Source organism: Dipteris shenzhenensis, chromosome 16 (assembly GCF_047967505.1).
Source record: "Dipteris shenzhenensis isolate YYH24624 ecotype China chromosome 16, Dip_SZ_1.0, whole genome shotgun sequence".
Lineage (NCBI taxonomy): Eukaryota > Viridiplantae > Streptophyta > Polypodiopsida > Gleicheniales > Dipteridaceae > Dipteris > Dipteris shenzhenensis.
The window spans coordinates 44,595,048-44,608,743 of record NC_141611.1 but is presented as its reverse complement, the minus strand read 5'-3'; the positions used below and the strand labels follow the sequence as shown (position 1 = coordinate 44,608,743).

Here is a 13,696-nt window from a genome sequence, read left to right as displayed (position 1 = left end):
AAGCATTCACTGGACACAAGCCACACATTGGGCATCTCCGCATATTTGGTTGCATAGCATATGTCCACATACATGATGATCATCGCAGAAAATTGGATGCAAAGTCATGCAAATGCATCATGGTTGGCTACAGTGAAGAAATCAACCGCAAGGTCATTATCTCCAGAGCTGTAATCTTTGATGAGGAATCAGAATGGAAAACCTCACCTACACAAGAGATAGAAGCATCGACTTCACAGTCATCTATAGAACAGGTTGATGAAGAAGAGCAAGAAGTGCCAACAATACCCCAAGTAGAGCCACAGCAACTCAGATGGTCTACTAGGCAAAGCAATTCAGGTGAAAACCACCAACTATGATCTTATGACTACCATCATGGCTATAGAAGAGCCAATGTACTTCGAAGAAATGGATGCTTTGTATAAGAATAATACTTGGGAATTATGCAACCTTCCACTATGAAAGAAGACCATAGCAAACAAATGGGTATACAAAGTGAAGTACAATCCAAATGGCAGTATTCAGAGATACAAAGCCAAATTAGTTGCAAAAGAATTTGCACAACAATATGATCAAGACTAGGATGAGACTTATGCTCCAATAGCAAAGATGGATTCCATACGGTTCTTGATATCACTAGCGACACTCAGCAGATGGAATGTGTACCAGCTCCATATCAAGAATGCATTTCTCAATGGTTATCTAGACGAGGAAGTCTACATGCAACAACCAGTAGGTTATGTTGCACCAGGAAAAGAGAATAAGGTTTGCCATCTCAAGAAAAGTCTCTACGGCTTAAAACAAGCACCCAGAAGTTGGTACAACAGAATCGACGTATTTTGCTGATTTGGGATACATGAAGTCCAATGCAAATCATACTCTCTACTACAAAGTTCAAGGGGAAGACATTACTTATTACACTTTTGTACATAGATGATCTGATTGTTACAGGAAGCAAGGATAGCTTCATCAGAAAACTGAAACAAGACTTATCTGCAGAGTTCGACATGAAAGATCTTGGACTTATGCACTATTGTCTTGGAATTGAGTTCTCGAGAGATTCAGATAGCACATTCATGAGTCAGCTCAAGTATGTTGATAGTCTCCTGAAGAAGTTTCATATGGCAGATTGCAAGATTACAGCCACTCCCATGGAACAAAGTTTGAAACTTACTAAAGATTCAGAAAAGCCTACAGTCAATGACAGATACTACAGGCAGCTCATTGGATCTCTTATATATCTGACAATCACACGACCAAATATTTGTTATGCAGTAAGCTCACTAGCACAGTTTATGGCAAATCCAAAACAGTCTCACTGGAATGCAGCCAAAAGAGTCTTGAGATACATAAGAGGTACAAGACAATTTGGGATAGAATACATAGGAAGTCATCCATGGTTGCACAGATATATTGACAGTGACTATGCCGGAGATCATGAGACCAGGAGATCGACACAGGGATATGCATTTTTCCTTGGTCAAGGTGCTATATCATGGTTGTCAAACAAACAACCAACTGTTTCTTTGTCTTCGACTGAAGCAGAATATAGAGCACTCACCACAGGTGCATGTGAGGCTATATGGCTCAGAAGACCATTGTCAGAAAAAACAGATTACTTTGATGAGTCAAAGCCAACAACAATATATTGTGATAATCAATCGGCTCAAGCATTGGCCAAGAATCCAGTATATCACTCCAGGACAAAGCACATTGATGTCAGAGAGCACTTCATCAGAGAAAGAGTGTTACTTGGTGACATCACACTACAGCATTGTGATAGCAAAGATAATGTTGCAGACATCTTTACCAAACCACTCGGTAAAGAGCTATTCGAGAAACACCGACTAGCTCTTGGTTTGACGCAGAGGAAGACATTCCCATTAAAGGGGTGTGATGGAATGTAATGCTCAGTCCTTCTTCGATTCCCTAAAATCATCATCTTGAGGGAAGGCCTACTTCATGATGTTGATCTTGAGGCAAGGTGTTGAGAGTTCACGCTCAACACCACGTGATCATGTCTGCATAGCACCATCACGTGATCATATGTGCATAGCACTAACCTTATAGAGTGCTATAAAGGAAAGGGTTAGATCCCCTAACCCTAACCCTAAATTGGTTTGTATATATTCTATTTTTTCAACTAAATCTAGTGTACAGTTAGTCATTTGTGGTGTGCTCTCTAACTGTGCCCTCTCTCCTCATCTCCACTCTTCTCCTCTCCCCTCTTCATATTTTGTCAAGCCCCCTCTCCATGTTCTTTCCCCTAGGCATGCTGCCCACATGGCATCCAAACAGATGCCCATGTGGCAGCTCTTGCCCTAGGTCTTCCTCCCCCAAGCTCTCCTCATATGGGGGCTTACAGATGGGGAGGTGACCTTTCCAACACATGGGACAATGATCAGATGGGGGCTTACACATGGGGGAGGTGACCTTTCCAACACATGGGACAAAGATCAGCTTACACAAGTGGCATGTAGCCAAAGCCCACGGGAGGCACGCGCGTGGAGCAAATCAAGAAGAGCCGCCGCTATCAAGCCGCAATTAATTTCTGCCGTGGATCGTGACAAACTCCATAGCACCCAGTGCCAGCCGCCGCCAAAACAGTCCGCAATTATTGAACCTGCTCTCATACCATGTTGGTACGCTCTATGCATGCCACGTGTCATGAGCGCCGGGTGCGGGTCCCAAACCGTCCCATAGCCATGCTGACTCCTCAGCCCCCAAAAGGTCGACCAAGGGATAAGAGGAGGTCTTCATAAAGGCCTTTATATACAAGGACACCAAGATTCCACATTACTATATGGGATTAGTATCCCCATATTACACGTGTCAACAGTGCAAGCCCCCCTCTTCAATTCTTCTATTTAACCATGCTCTGAGGGGTGAAGGCCACCACCTCCAACAATCCTCCCTTATGTCAATATTATCAGTCAAGCACCTGGAAGTGTCCAAGCACTCAATGCTTCCCTTCACCTTCACAAAGATTTCTGACTCTTCTTCTGCCCACTTCTCAATATCAGACATCCCCACTGTGACTTTTGGGTCTACAGATCTTACCTCAGCAACACTCGGAGATGTCCCCAAGAATAGTTGTGCACTGACTACCATATTGGCTGTCAGACTCCCTTGATTCTAAGCTCAACCCCTTCTTGTTCTTCTGATCTGCCTTCTTCTTTCTGCAATCCTTTGCAAAATAGCCTGGCATATCATAGTAGAAGCCCTTCTTCTGCTTTCTCTTTTTCTTGTTTTCTGAAGTGTCCTCAGAGTTGTCCTTTTGGGCTCGCCACTACTAGGCTTGCCCCTTCCCTTGCCGGCACCAACTTTATCTTTTGCTAGCAATGCCTTCATCTTGTTATAAAGTTTTTTTGAGCCTTCTCCTATAGCAATAACGGACCCAACTCCTCAAAAGTCAGAGGCATGTTACTCTCTATTGCTGTCATAGTCGTAACGAAGCCCTTGAAACTCCGTGGTAGCTTCCCAAGTACCAATAAGTCCAACTAGCTTAAGTCCACCTTTTGACCAAGTAAGGCCAACTAATCTCTCACCACCTTCACCATTGTGAGATGGTCATGGACCGTATCTCCTTCATCCATGCTCATATTGAACAATTGATGATTGAGAGCTACGATCCAGGATGTATTATCCGTTTCGCATAAATCCTTCAAAGTGGTCCACGCCTCGACTGACATATCTGCCATTTGGATGTCATGAATCATTGCATTTGTCATCATCCCTATGATCAATGCAAGGCCTGGGCATCTATCTTCCCACGCTTCGAGCTCATCTCGATCTATAGCAAAGATGAATTTACCGACACATCTTGATGTTTGTGGGCATACGATCCACTCCCTTCGTGATCTTCGGCAACTTCCTGGCCTCCAAATGGCTCCGGATCTATACCTTTCATATACGATAGTTTGTCACGTCCAACTTCCTGGTCTCTTAGAAATTTGAAATTGTAAAGAGGGCGTGGTGGTTATATTTACAGTGATCGTAGGTGCAGGAGCACCTCCAATGGTGCCAACACCTCCACCGAAATTCTCTGAACCACCTACCCTAGAACCTCCACCACCAGAATCCTTCTTTACCAAAATAGCTTCTGGAAATCAATTGAGCAACCAACAAGAATTCCGTGTAGCAACCAAACAAACTTTACACACCTTCCTAAACCCGAGTCACCCTCCTCGCAAGGACACGATCCTCCAAACATCGAGATGACTCCCTAGAGGCTTGATCAAGGTTTTCCTTCAGCAAATGTCCTTGCCTTCAAGCTCCACCACTTGTGAACCTCTTTCCGAGCTCTAATACCATTTTAGAAATAACCACAACAGAGAGTATACGTAGTGGAAGATATATATGTGTAGCCCAAGAACTCACACAGTGGTGTTATAGATGGTATCCAATAACTTCTTTCCTTAGCATGCTCAACATACATGTGCAAGCCAGTGAAGAGACACTGCTCATGAAAGAGATATACATTTATGACAAGCAGCATCAGATACATTTATGACAAGCAGCCTAGAGGGAAGTTTTCCTTATCTAAGCCCTCATGAAGCCACATGTCGCAATTGTGGACGTTGATCTTCATGAAGACATAAGGGTGAAGCCTATGGATTGTTTTAAGATAATAAAGATGGTCCTAGTTTTTGGCTTTTGAGGTTCGTCCTCCTTGAGAGGCAATTGCACAATCTCGAAGTGATGGCCTTTGGATGCCTCGGAGCTGACGGCTTTTGACTGCCTCAGAGAGGCTGCGGAGGCACAAAATTGGAGTTGGCCAATGGACTGGAATCGTCCTCTCCCTATAAGCCAAGCACCTTTTTTGAGTCCATTCGTGGAAGTTCATCTACCTTATCATACATGCTTGTGTAACTCTAAAATAATGTAATACTCTACATCTTCATGCAGCACATGCCTCCAATTTCAGTGTCCCTCCTTATCTCCAGCTCCTCTAATGATGACTACTGTGTCATCAGCTTCGCTACTCTGACTGTCCTCTACCGAGTCTAAAGATTCCAGAACTCTAGGCTTCTCGGATCATCTCTCAATGTTGGCACTTTTCCCTCCAGTTAGTACATTTTCCACCCTGAGGTTAGTATTAGGTTTATAGTTAGGAGGTTTTTCCCATGGGGTTAGTATTAAAATTAGGGTACCTGTGTAGAGGATATCCTCATTTTGGCTTTCATGAGTGTAATACGCACTCTTGGGAATACATCTTGTTTCTCTATGATTTCACCATTCTTTCCAACAATGCCCAAACCAATGCTCAATGGATTTTACCATATTTTTCTATAAGAAGCTCCAACTACCCCCATCATGTCTAGTCATTGGTGGCCAAGAACTCTCGAACCAGGGATTGTCCACCCAGTAAGCTCTTATTGCTAGAGGTAGGCTTTGCTACATTGGATAAATCATAAGATATTTCATCGTTGCATTGAGAGTTATGTAAACTTTATTCATGTTGTAAACACCAAATACCCTTGGTATACAACCATTGGGTTTCTCTCAATGAAGTGGGATACTGAAACTCTGCTGCTGCCGCTGGAGCTACTGCACTAGATGCTGGTGCTAAATAAGGGGAGGGGCTCCTTTTGCAAGCCCCAAACCTCCCAGAACTGTCCGACTGGAATTCACAGACTTAGACTCTAAACAGACCGACATGGCTTGCTGTCTGCCAACTGATGCAAGACCATTCCCCCAAAACTCAAAAGCATCCCATCCGCATTCACTGGCTCGCATTCTAGTCCTTGCATGACAGGTTGCTTTTTTAGCATTTCCCATCATTTTCTTTGCCATTATCTGCATTGAAATGCTTGTCTATACATGCTTATAGCAAGGCAAAGACGAGGTTTAAGTTGGGATTGCCACAGCCAGTGTTGTAACAATATCCCACTTGCTTAGCAATCTTCTTTTTAACCTAAGAAGACCTTCATAGGAGAATTATTGATCCATGTACGGCAGCCTGGAATTAGAGCAGCCCATGCCACAATATCTCAAAATAACGGCTTCCCATATGTCTAAAAGTGAGCCACGTTCCGCTACCTATCCATCAAACTGATACCAACAAACATATGCAAATCTATCCCAGCCGATGATATCACATGTTCAGAATGCCCTACTGTGAATACAGCATTCTGTAAGTAAATTGCAGAAAACGACATCGAATTCCTAAAGTAAAGTATACATCCGTGACATTGCACAGAACAGCATGCTGCACTATGTCTTGTCCTCTGGATCAGATAAGTTTCATGGGAAGCGTACATTTATTCACCAAACGAAAAGGGTCAAACTCGTTCCAGCTCGGCAATGTGTGCAGCCTTTTGTGCTTTCAACAGCTCTTGCCATCCATTTAATAGCTTCCGTTGTCGTTCCAGAAGTTCATTCTTCTCCTTCAGCTCTGCTTCAAGCGCTTCGATCTCCTGAACAACGGTCATGATTATTCGAATGTGCGCACACGCGACATTTTTACTGTAAAATCGACACTAGATCAATCGAAAATGGCAAACATTACCTTGGTCAGCGTTTCCTCTTTACCAGGTTGATGCTGATGTTGGAGGCGAACGAAAAACAGTTGAAGTTTTCTTGCAGCTTCCATAAAATCTTTGACGTGCCGCTCGACATCGGCTGCAAAATATATGCCGAGGGTCGAAAAACGCCAAAGAAATTTACAAACCTTGGCGTCATGTCGCGTCTTGAGATAGGTTTAGCTTGAAGAAAAGTCTCTCTCAAGTCAGCCAATAGGTTCAAAACACAGAGAAGAAGCAAAAAGACCTTGATGGGAAGGATGCGCAGAGCGATCGATTGCCTGAAGCTCGCGAGCAGGCAGGCAGGGAAGCAAACTCATTTCGAGGGACGTGACCCAGCTGAGCGCCTCACTCTGCGTGGTCATGTGCGTCATGCTTGCACTAGCCTAATACTTAGAGCAAGGCCCTAGTTTTTAACATGCAACTACTCCGCGACTTTCGGGTCAACGGTCCGGGAGACCTGAGCTCATTTCATGGTGTGACTTCGTACATGCCATGGGAGCCACAGATGGGCACATGGAGGCCTTTTGGCATGGTTCACGCAAAAAAGCCAATCGGATGCCTATCAGGTGCTTGACTGATGCAAACACACTGCACAATCATGTAAGATCTGACAAGAGGGGGTAATGGAAAACAAGACAATTGGATTCCATGTGCCCCTAACTCCAACAGCGTCCAGCAAGCTTCCAGCCAAATTTAGCTTGCATGTGCCCTTGATTCTGATAATTCCAGTCATCGTGACGGACTGCAATCAGAAACTCTCATGTGCCTGATTTTGATAAGTCTATCCTTGACGCTTTCATTCCATGTCGACTGTGGGAGAAGCCATCAGCAACCTCCTCTGCAAACGGGACGAATATTTTGGGAAGACATGGGGACTCTCCTTTGCATCAGTGGGCAAAAAATTCTCAAAGTGGGCTGCCAGCTAGCATGGGGGCCTGTTATTAGCCACGAGAAGTTGCCCAAAGTGTGCCAATTGTTAGAGCACAAGACAAATAGGTAATTAGAGATACACTACCCACCCGAACATGCATTAAAGTTTGAACAACCCATATATTGGATTCATTTAGCGGGAAAGCAAGGCATTGGTTGGAATAATGGGTGCCCATCAATGGGCAACCAATGGTTGTTGGCCATGGATGGGCAATCGAGTCGGGTGTGTGAAGCCCTTGTTGCTTTTATTTGTTCCCGAGGAGTGTGTACAACGAGCGGAGCCTCAGTGTGTAAAGACCGCTAGAACTCAAGTGACCACTAAGGTTGGAAAATTACTCCCACTTTTGGCCTACCCATAAGTGAAGAGTCGGGGTTTTTTGTTCTCTATGGGGATTGTGCCAATCGTGCGAGGGTCTAGTGGCTTTATTAAAGATTAATTATTTTGGCTTGAGGTGACTTTTGGGTGGACTCACGCTCTCACCGAAATTTTTCCTAACATAATGATTGCCTTATTGGCTTACTAATGAGTGCAATCTGTCAAAACTTGCTATTCAGAGCATGAGTAGAGCTCAACACATGTCACTACACGAGCGATTCTTCCCTCCTTCGTGTAGCCTCTGTGTAGCATCTTTTTGCATCAACATGTCCACAGTCTTGTCATCGACCTGCAGTTCGCCACCTTTCATCTATGCACAACTTTTTTGCGCTAATCTAGATTTACGACCACCGCATGCGCGCACACACACACATGTATATATACTAATGTTGGCTTGGTGCGACCACCGCGCTAGTTCTTGGAGTTATTTTAGTGGTGGTTGCAGCTACTCTTAATTAAACCAAAGAAAATATATTTACCTTAATTGGCTAGGTCACGTGAGACCAGCGTTGGAGTCCCACAATGATAAAGATTTTTTATTCATATATTTCACATCGAGGGGTGTCCTTTCATCTTGATCTGGCCCTTGAGGGGTCCCCTTTAGGGGCAAGGGCCATATAGACATGCCACATATGTTTAGTGGCATGACACATATGTATATCCTTGTGCAACCACCACGCTGGTTCTCGAACAGAGCAATTTCAACCATCGGGCTAGTCATCAATTATTTTGGTTGAGAAATATATTTCTTTTTAATTCTTATAAATAGACAATAAAAAAACTCAGCTAAGGACAATCACATTAACTAGATGAAGTATATACTGTTGTTACAACCACTAGGCTGGTTTTGGATGATCACAGTCCACCAAGCCAACCAATGTATGACCCAAAATAGTCTAGAAACTAAACTAATTTAACTACTTGGAACCACAACAATTTCAACTATCGGGTTGGTCATCAATTATTTTGATTGCCATGTGCTAGTATTCAATAGGCAGGACATGAAGATTTATGATCATAGAGCGGAGAGCCCAGAAATTATACTAAACTAATTTAACTACTTGTAAACTAATCTAATTTAAGTACTCAAAAACTCAACTAATTTAACTACTCGGAAACACAGCACCGTCGGTCTGGTTCATCAATTGCCACCATGCTAGCATTCAATAGGCAAGACATGGAGACTTCTAATAATGATGGGGCGGAGAGCCCAAAAATTAAAGTAAACTAATTTAACTACTCATAAACTAAACTATTTTAACTACTTGGAAACACAACACCACTGGGATAGTCATCAATTGTCACCATGCTAGCATTCAATAGGAGGGACATGGAGACTTATAATAATGATGGAGTGGAGTGCAAAATAATGGTGTGGTAAGGATTAAGTGGTGGCCCTCGGACCTTGATTGGGGTTAAGTGTGATGACTTAATGTTGTTGCTTTTTAGCCACCAGGTTTGTAGCCAATGAAATAGCCACTAGCCTCCTACAACCACCTGGCTTGCATGATGGGACGACCATCTGATCAACAATGTTTACAATTTTGTTCAAAGTGGAGTTCAGATTTTTGTCCTTTCCCCTTGTGAAAATGAAGTGCCATGTTGGAAAAAAATTCCTATGATGCCCCTTCTGAGGTAATCAGGTAGCTATTTGGTGGCTAATAATTGCTGGCAATTTGATCAAAATAGCTTAACTAGAAGGATGACAAGCTCGTTGAGGTGGCTCGGTGGGTACTAGCTATTTAAGTGCCATGTAGCCTCATCGACTTCACATTGATCCACCCTCATCTCCACCACCTTTGTCGACTTCACATTGCTCCACCCTCATCTCCCATCCTCATCTCCACCACCTTTGTCAACTTCACACCAGTCTACCCTCGTCTCTACCACCCTTGTAGACTTCACACAGCTCCACCCTCGTCTCTTGCTCCATCGTCTCCCACCCTCATCTCCACCACCTTTGTCAACATCGCACTGTTGTACCCTCATGTCTAGCACCCTCATTGATTTCACACAACTCCACCCTCCTACTACTCCGCCCTTGTCTCCATCCTCTGGCTTTGTCCCACCTTCAATTGATTCCATTCTTATTCCTAACTGTCTCCAAAGTGGTGGTAGTGGTAGTTCTCTCCCACGATCAAAGAGTGGCTAAGATCTAATGGACCTAGCTGTCTCCAAAGTAGTAGCAGTTCTCTCCCACAATTGTAGCATGGCTAAGATGCTAATGGACCTTAATTGGATGGGCAATCTATCTGAGTCATTCCACTTGAGAATTACATTTGAGTCCTGCACTGAAGATGTTTATTTGTGGATTTGATTTGGACCGCATAGCTAGGTTGACCAGACCACAAAAAGGATCTTGTGAGAGCTTTTGCGATGATGGGTGCAACTGGAACGAGATGAAGGTCATTCTTAGAAAAGTTGGGTAGCTCACCAGTAGCTGAGTAGAGTGTCAAGTGAGCCTTTTTGGGTACCTAGCTCAACAACTAACCTGAGCTTTCTTGTGTCGACAAAACACCTTTTTGTATATAAGCTGAGCTTTCTTTATAATAGAAATTTTAATTTAAAGTTCTCCAGGGAAACATATAAGCTGAGCTTTCTTGTATCGATAAAATAACATTTTGTAAAACCTTTTTGTATATAAGCTTGTTCTTTAAAAAAGACAAAAACAAAAAGAGCCGACTTTTTTTAAAAGAGGGAGGGGGTCAAGCCCAAGAAAAGACCCATTATAAAAAATGTCCAAAATGAGGGTGACCCTCAAGGCCTACACATGTAAGGTAGAGTAAAGGCAGCTAGTCACAGGTAAGATTCATCAAAGAGCAAGGGCTACCTGATGCAGAAAATCACTGACTAGGGAATCAAATTTCCCTGAGAAACTTAGCAATGTCATCAAGATCAACTAACCTTCATTGAGATGAGCTCAAGATCAGAGCTCAAGATCGTTGACTAAGCATTAACTACCGAGACTGAGACCAAATGGTTTCTAGTATATTAAATAGCAAGGCATAGTGCTCCTTTAATATATGACCAAAATGCTTTTTGCAAAGACATAAGACCGTATGCCTCACCTAATAGCGGCATTTTACTCCCAATGAAAAACCGGGCCATCAGCCTAGAATTGTGTATTGCTTACTCAGGTCAAGCCCAAACTCCTCTAATAGTTGGGCATCACCACATTAAATGCATCATACATTCCTTATATTTTTTGCATATTCCACATCATAGATTGACTTGAAAATGTTATGTCAACTTATCTCTGAGGGCCAACCCTTCTCCTTGTTACCACTCTCCTTATTTCTCATTTACAAGCACTTGGGCCATATGCCAAGGCAGAATTCCATTGTTTCATCTCATCATTTCCTCCTCTGCACTTTATCTTGCAAAACATTATGGGAACTAGCTCCATTGTCCCATGGGGTTAACATGCCCCCCTTGTTGTAGTTGATCCCTCGTTAGATCGATTGTGCAGAGTAAGCTAGTTGTTTGCATAATTTAGACTAGGGAGTGTCGATCAAAAAGTCATTGTGAGAATCGACAAGATGGAAAGTGAGGCTCCCAAAAGTGTGTGTCATGCATTCCTCGAATGTACAAATATGCTGGGCATGGAGATTGCAAACGCAAAGGTACATGCAGATGACTTGCTTAAAGAAAGGGCCTTTATCCATATTGAGTTCGAGCTCGTGGTGTCAAATGCTAAGGTGCCGCTCTTCTAGGGTCGACCACCACTACTCTGGAACGTGCCTTAGCAAAGTGATCAAGAGAGTCAGAAAAAATAAATGGAGACAATGACTACTGGATCAAGGGCTTTGGTGTATGTATCAATGTAGTCCTGCATCTATGTAGTGAGGCTATAGGCCATAGCAACAAGAGGAAAATTGAAACTGGGAAAATTGTATATGACACTGGGGTCATTCTCTAACATCTCCCAGAATAGGCTCCATTTGCATTGGCAAGATGAGGGCATCTATGTAGGATGGATTCATAGTAGGAGTGGCATGCATTGCAATATGTAGCAGTAGTCTGGCTTCTTCAAAAAGGGAACCCACCATGTAGATTGTAGACCAACGTTTGTATCAATGCATAGCATGTCACGACATGATTATTTGTATTAGATCCTAGTGGATCATTCTAGGGAATCTGTCGATTACCCTATGGTTGTAACATTGTAAAATGGTCGATTGAATATAATAAAATATGCACGTATGCATTAGGTCCTAGGATGGTTATTAAAGGGTAGCATTGTGTATGGGTATTGCATTAATCAATGGTAGGCATAGGCTAAGGGTAGAATAATGGGGTATGCCCAAGGGATGTAATCCCAAGAGGCATGAGGGTTTCACCCTCTCGTGTAATTCATGGTCTGTGAGCATGGGCATGTTTTGCATGCATATGGTTTATGGTTTGTGTGGAGCATGTAGATAAGAGTCTAGCAAAAACACACTCACGTGGGCACTCCTTCCACCCCATTTGGAGGGCCAATACTTCTCAATTTATGCATCATCTACACACATGTGCATCTTTGCATTGAAGAATGTGATGAGTGGTATCAGAGCCAAGATCCTCTGACTTCAGGCCCTTGTGTGGGGAACCGGCCCGGTGCCGCCAACCGCTGGCCTTAAGGCCCCTGTGTAGTTGGCATGTGCCATTAATTAGGCACAAGAGGAGCCTTATATAAGGCCTTGGCCCTTGTGTATAAAAGGCCTTATGAAGGCCTTTTGGAAGGTCGTGTGGTGCACGGGTGGAGCGTACTGCTGCAATCTCCTCCACGGCCCGCGCTTGGGAGCCATCCTTGTAGCCTTGTAGCCGTTGCATGGTGCGCTGTCTCCGTTGCAGTGGCACAGTAATCCTGCCCTCTATCCTTTGGATCCCAGACTGCATCCCCGTCAACCCTGTAGTCTTGCCTACTGTGCTTGCGGGCCGTCACCCTCTGCCCGCTCGTGCCTGTGCCACATGTCGACTCGTGCACCACCTCCTCTTTCCCAACCGCCTCTACCCCTGCATTAATTTCCCCCCTTTTCATCATCACTTACCTTCCCCTTGCAATTCAAAACCCCCCCCCTCTCATCACTACATTGTTTAATTACCCCCCCCCTTTTGCAATCAAAAAAAAAAATCCGCCCATAATGGAATTCTTTTTCCCCATATTGGAATTCTTTTTCTACCCTTAATTCACTCTAGGTATCCCTTCTTTCCCCTGTAATTTCTCTTCTCTCTTTGCTGCCCCCCCCTTACTTTGCCATTCAAAAAAAAAAAAGAGAGAGAAAAAAAGAAGGAACCAGTATATATCCCGGCAGTCGGAGCAGCATCGTTGAGTCGTGACAGAAACATGAGTGGGTGCTTCATCGAATGGGCGAGGGGAAGTACCTCTAATTTTGAACTTCCTCTTTCTATCTCAATTAAATTCATTTCACACATTCGTAGTTCATTACGAGCTTAAATTGATTTGCATTTCTAAAACATGGATGATAATCAGAATTCACACCTGAAAGTGTTCCATCACTCACATTAAACCTCATGGGAACAACACCTTACACCCCTATCCACCAAAACGTATTTGATCCATCATCCAATAACCCTCAGCCACCTACCGAACCTCCACCAAGGACACCATCACCACCACACTACCCGGACAACGCAATCCAAGAATTCCTTCAAGGATTGTCGGCAGTCATAAGTGACACAATTCAAAGGGAAATGCCCTTAAAAAGGAAATTATTTGAGGATCAGGCAGACCCTTTAGAAAAGACTAAGAAAAGAAGGTTTGATCCTATGGAGCGACTTGAGTTTCCAAAGGATGATGGGGCTAAGCATCCGGAGAAACTCCTCGATTGGATTAGACATTTCCAATTGTACTTTGTACAAT

At 43.6% G+C, this 13,696-nt stretch overlaps 1 protein-coding gene across 1 annotated transcript; it reads right to left on the bottom strand.

The window, feature by feature from the left end:
* Positions 1-6,121: 6,121 nt before the first annotated feature.
* LOC147893016 (mediator of RNA polymerase II transcription subunit-like protein) lies at positions 6,122-7,139 on the bottom strand. Its single transcript, XM_087387598.1, has 4 exons — positions 7,041-7,139; positions 6,772-7,006; positions 6,512-6,624; positions 6,122-6,419 (listed from the first exon to the last, which is right to left on the bottom strand). Exons 2-4 carry the CDS (start codon positions 6,896-6,898, stop codon positions 6,285-6,287), a joined length of 375 nt encoding a protein of 124 aa, XP_087243724.1. The 5' UTR covers positions 6,899-7,006; positions 7,041-7,139; the 3' UTR covers positions 6,122-6,284.
* Between the last annotated feature and the right edge of the window lie 6,557 nt (positions 7,140-13,696).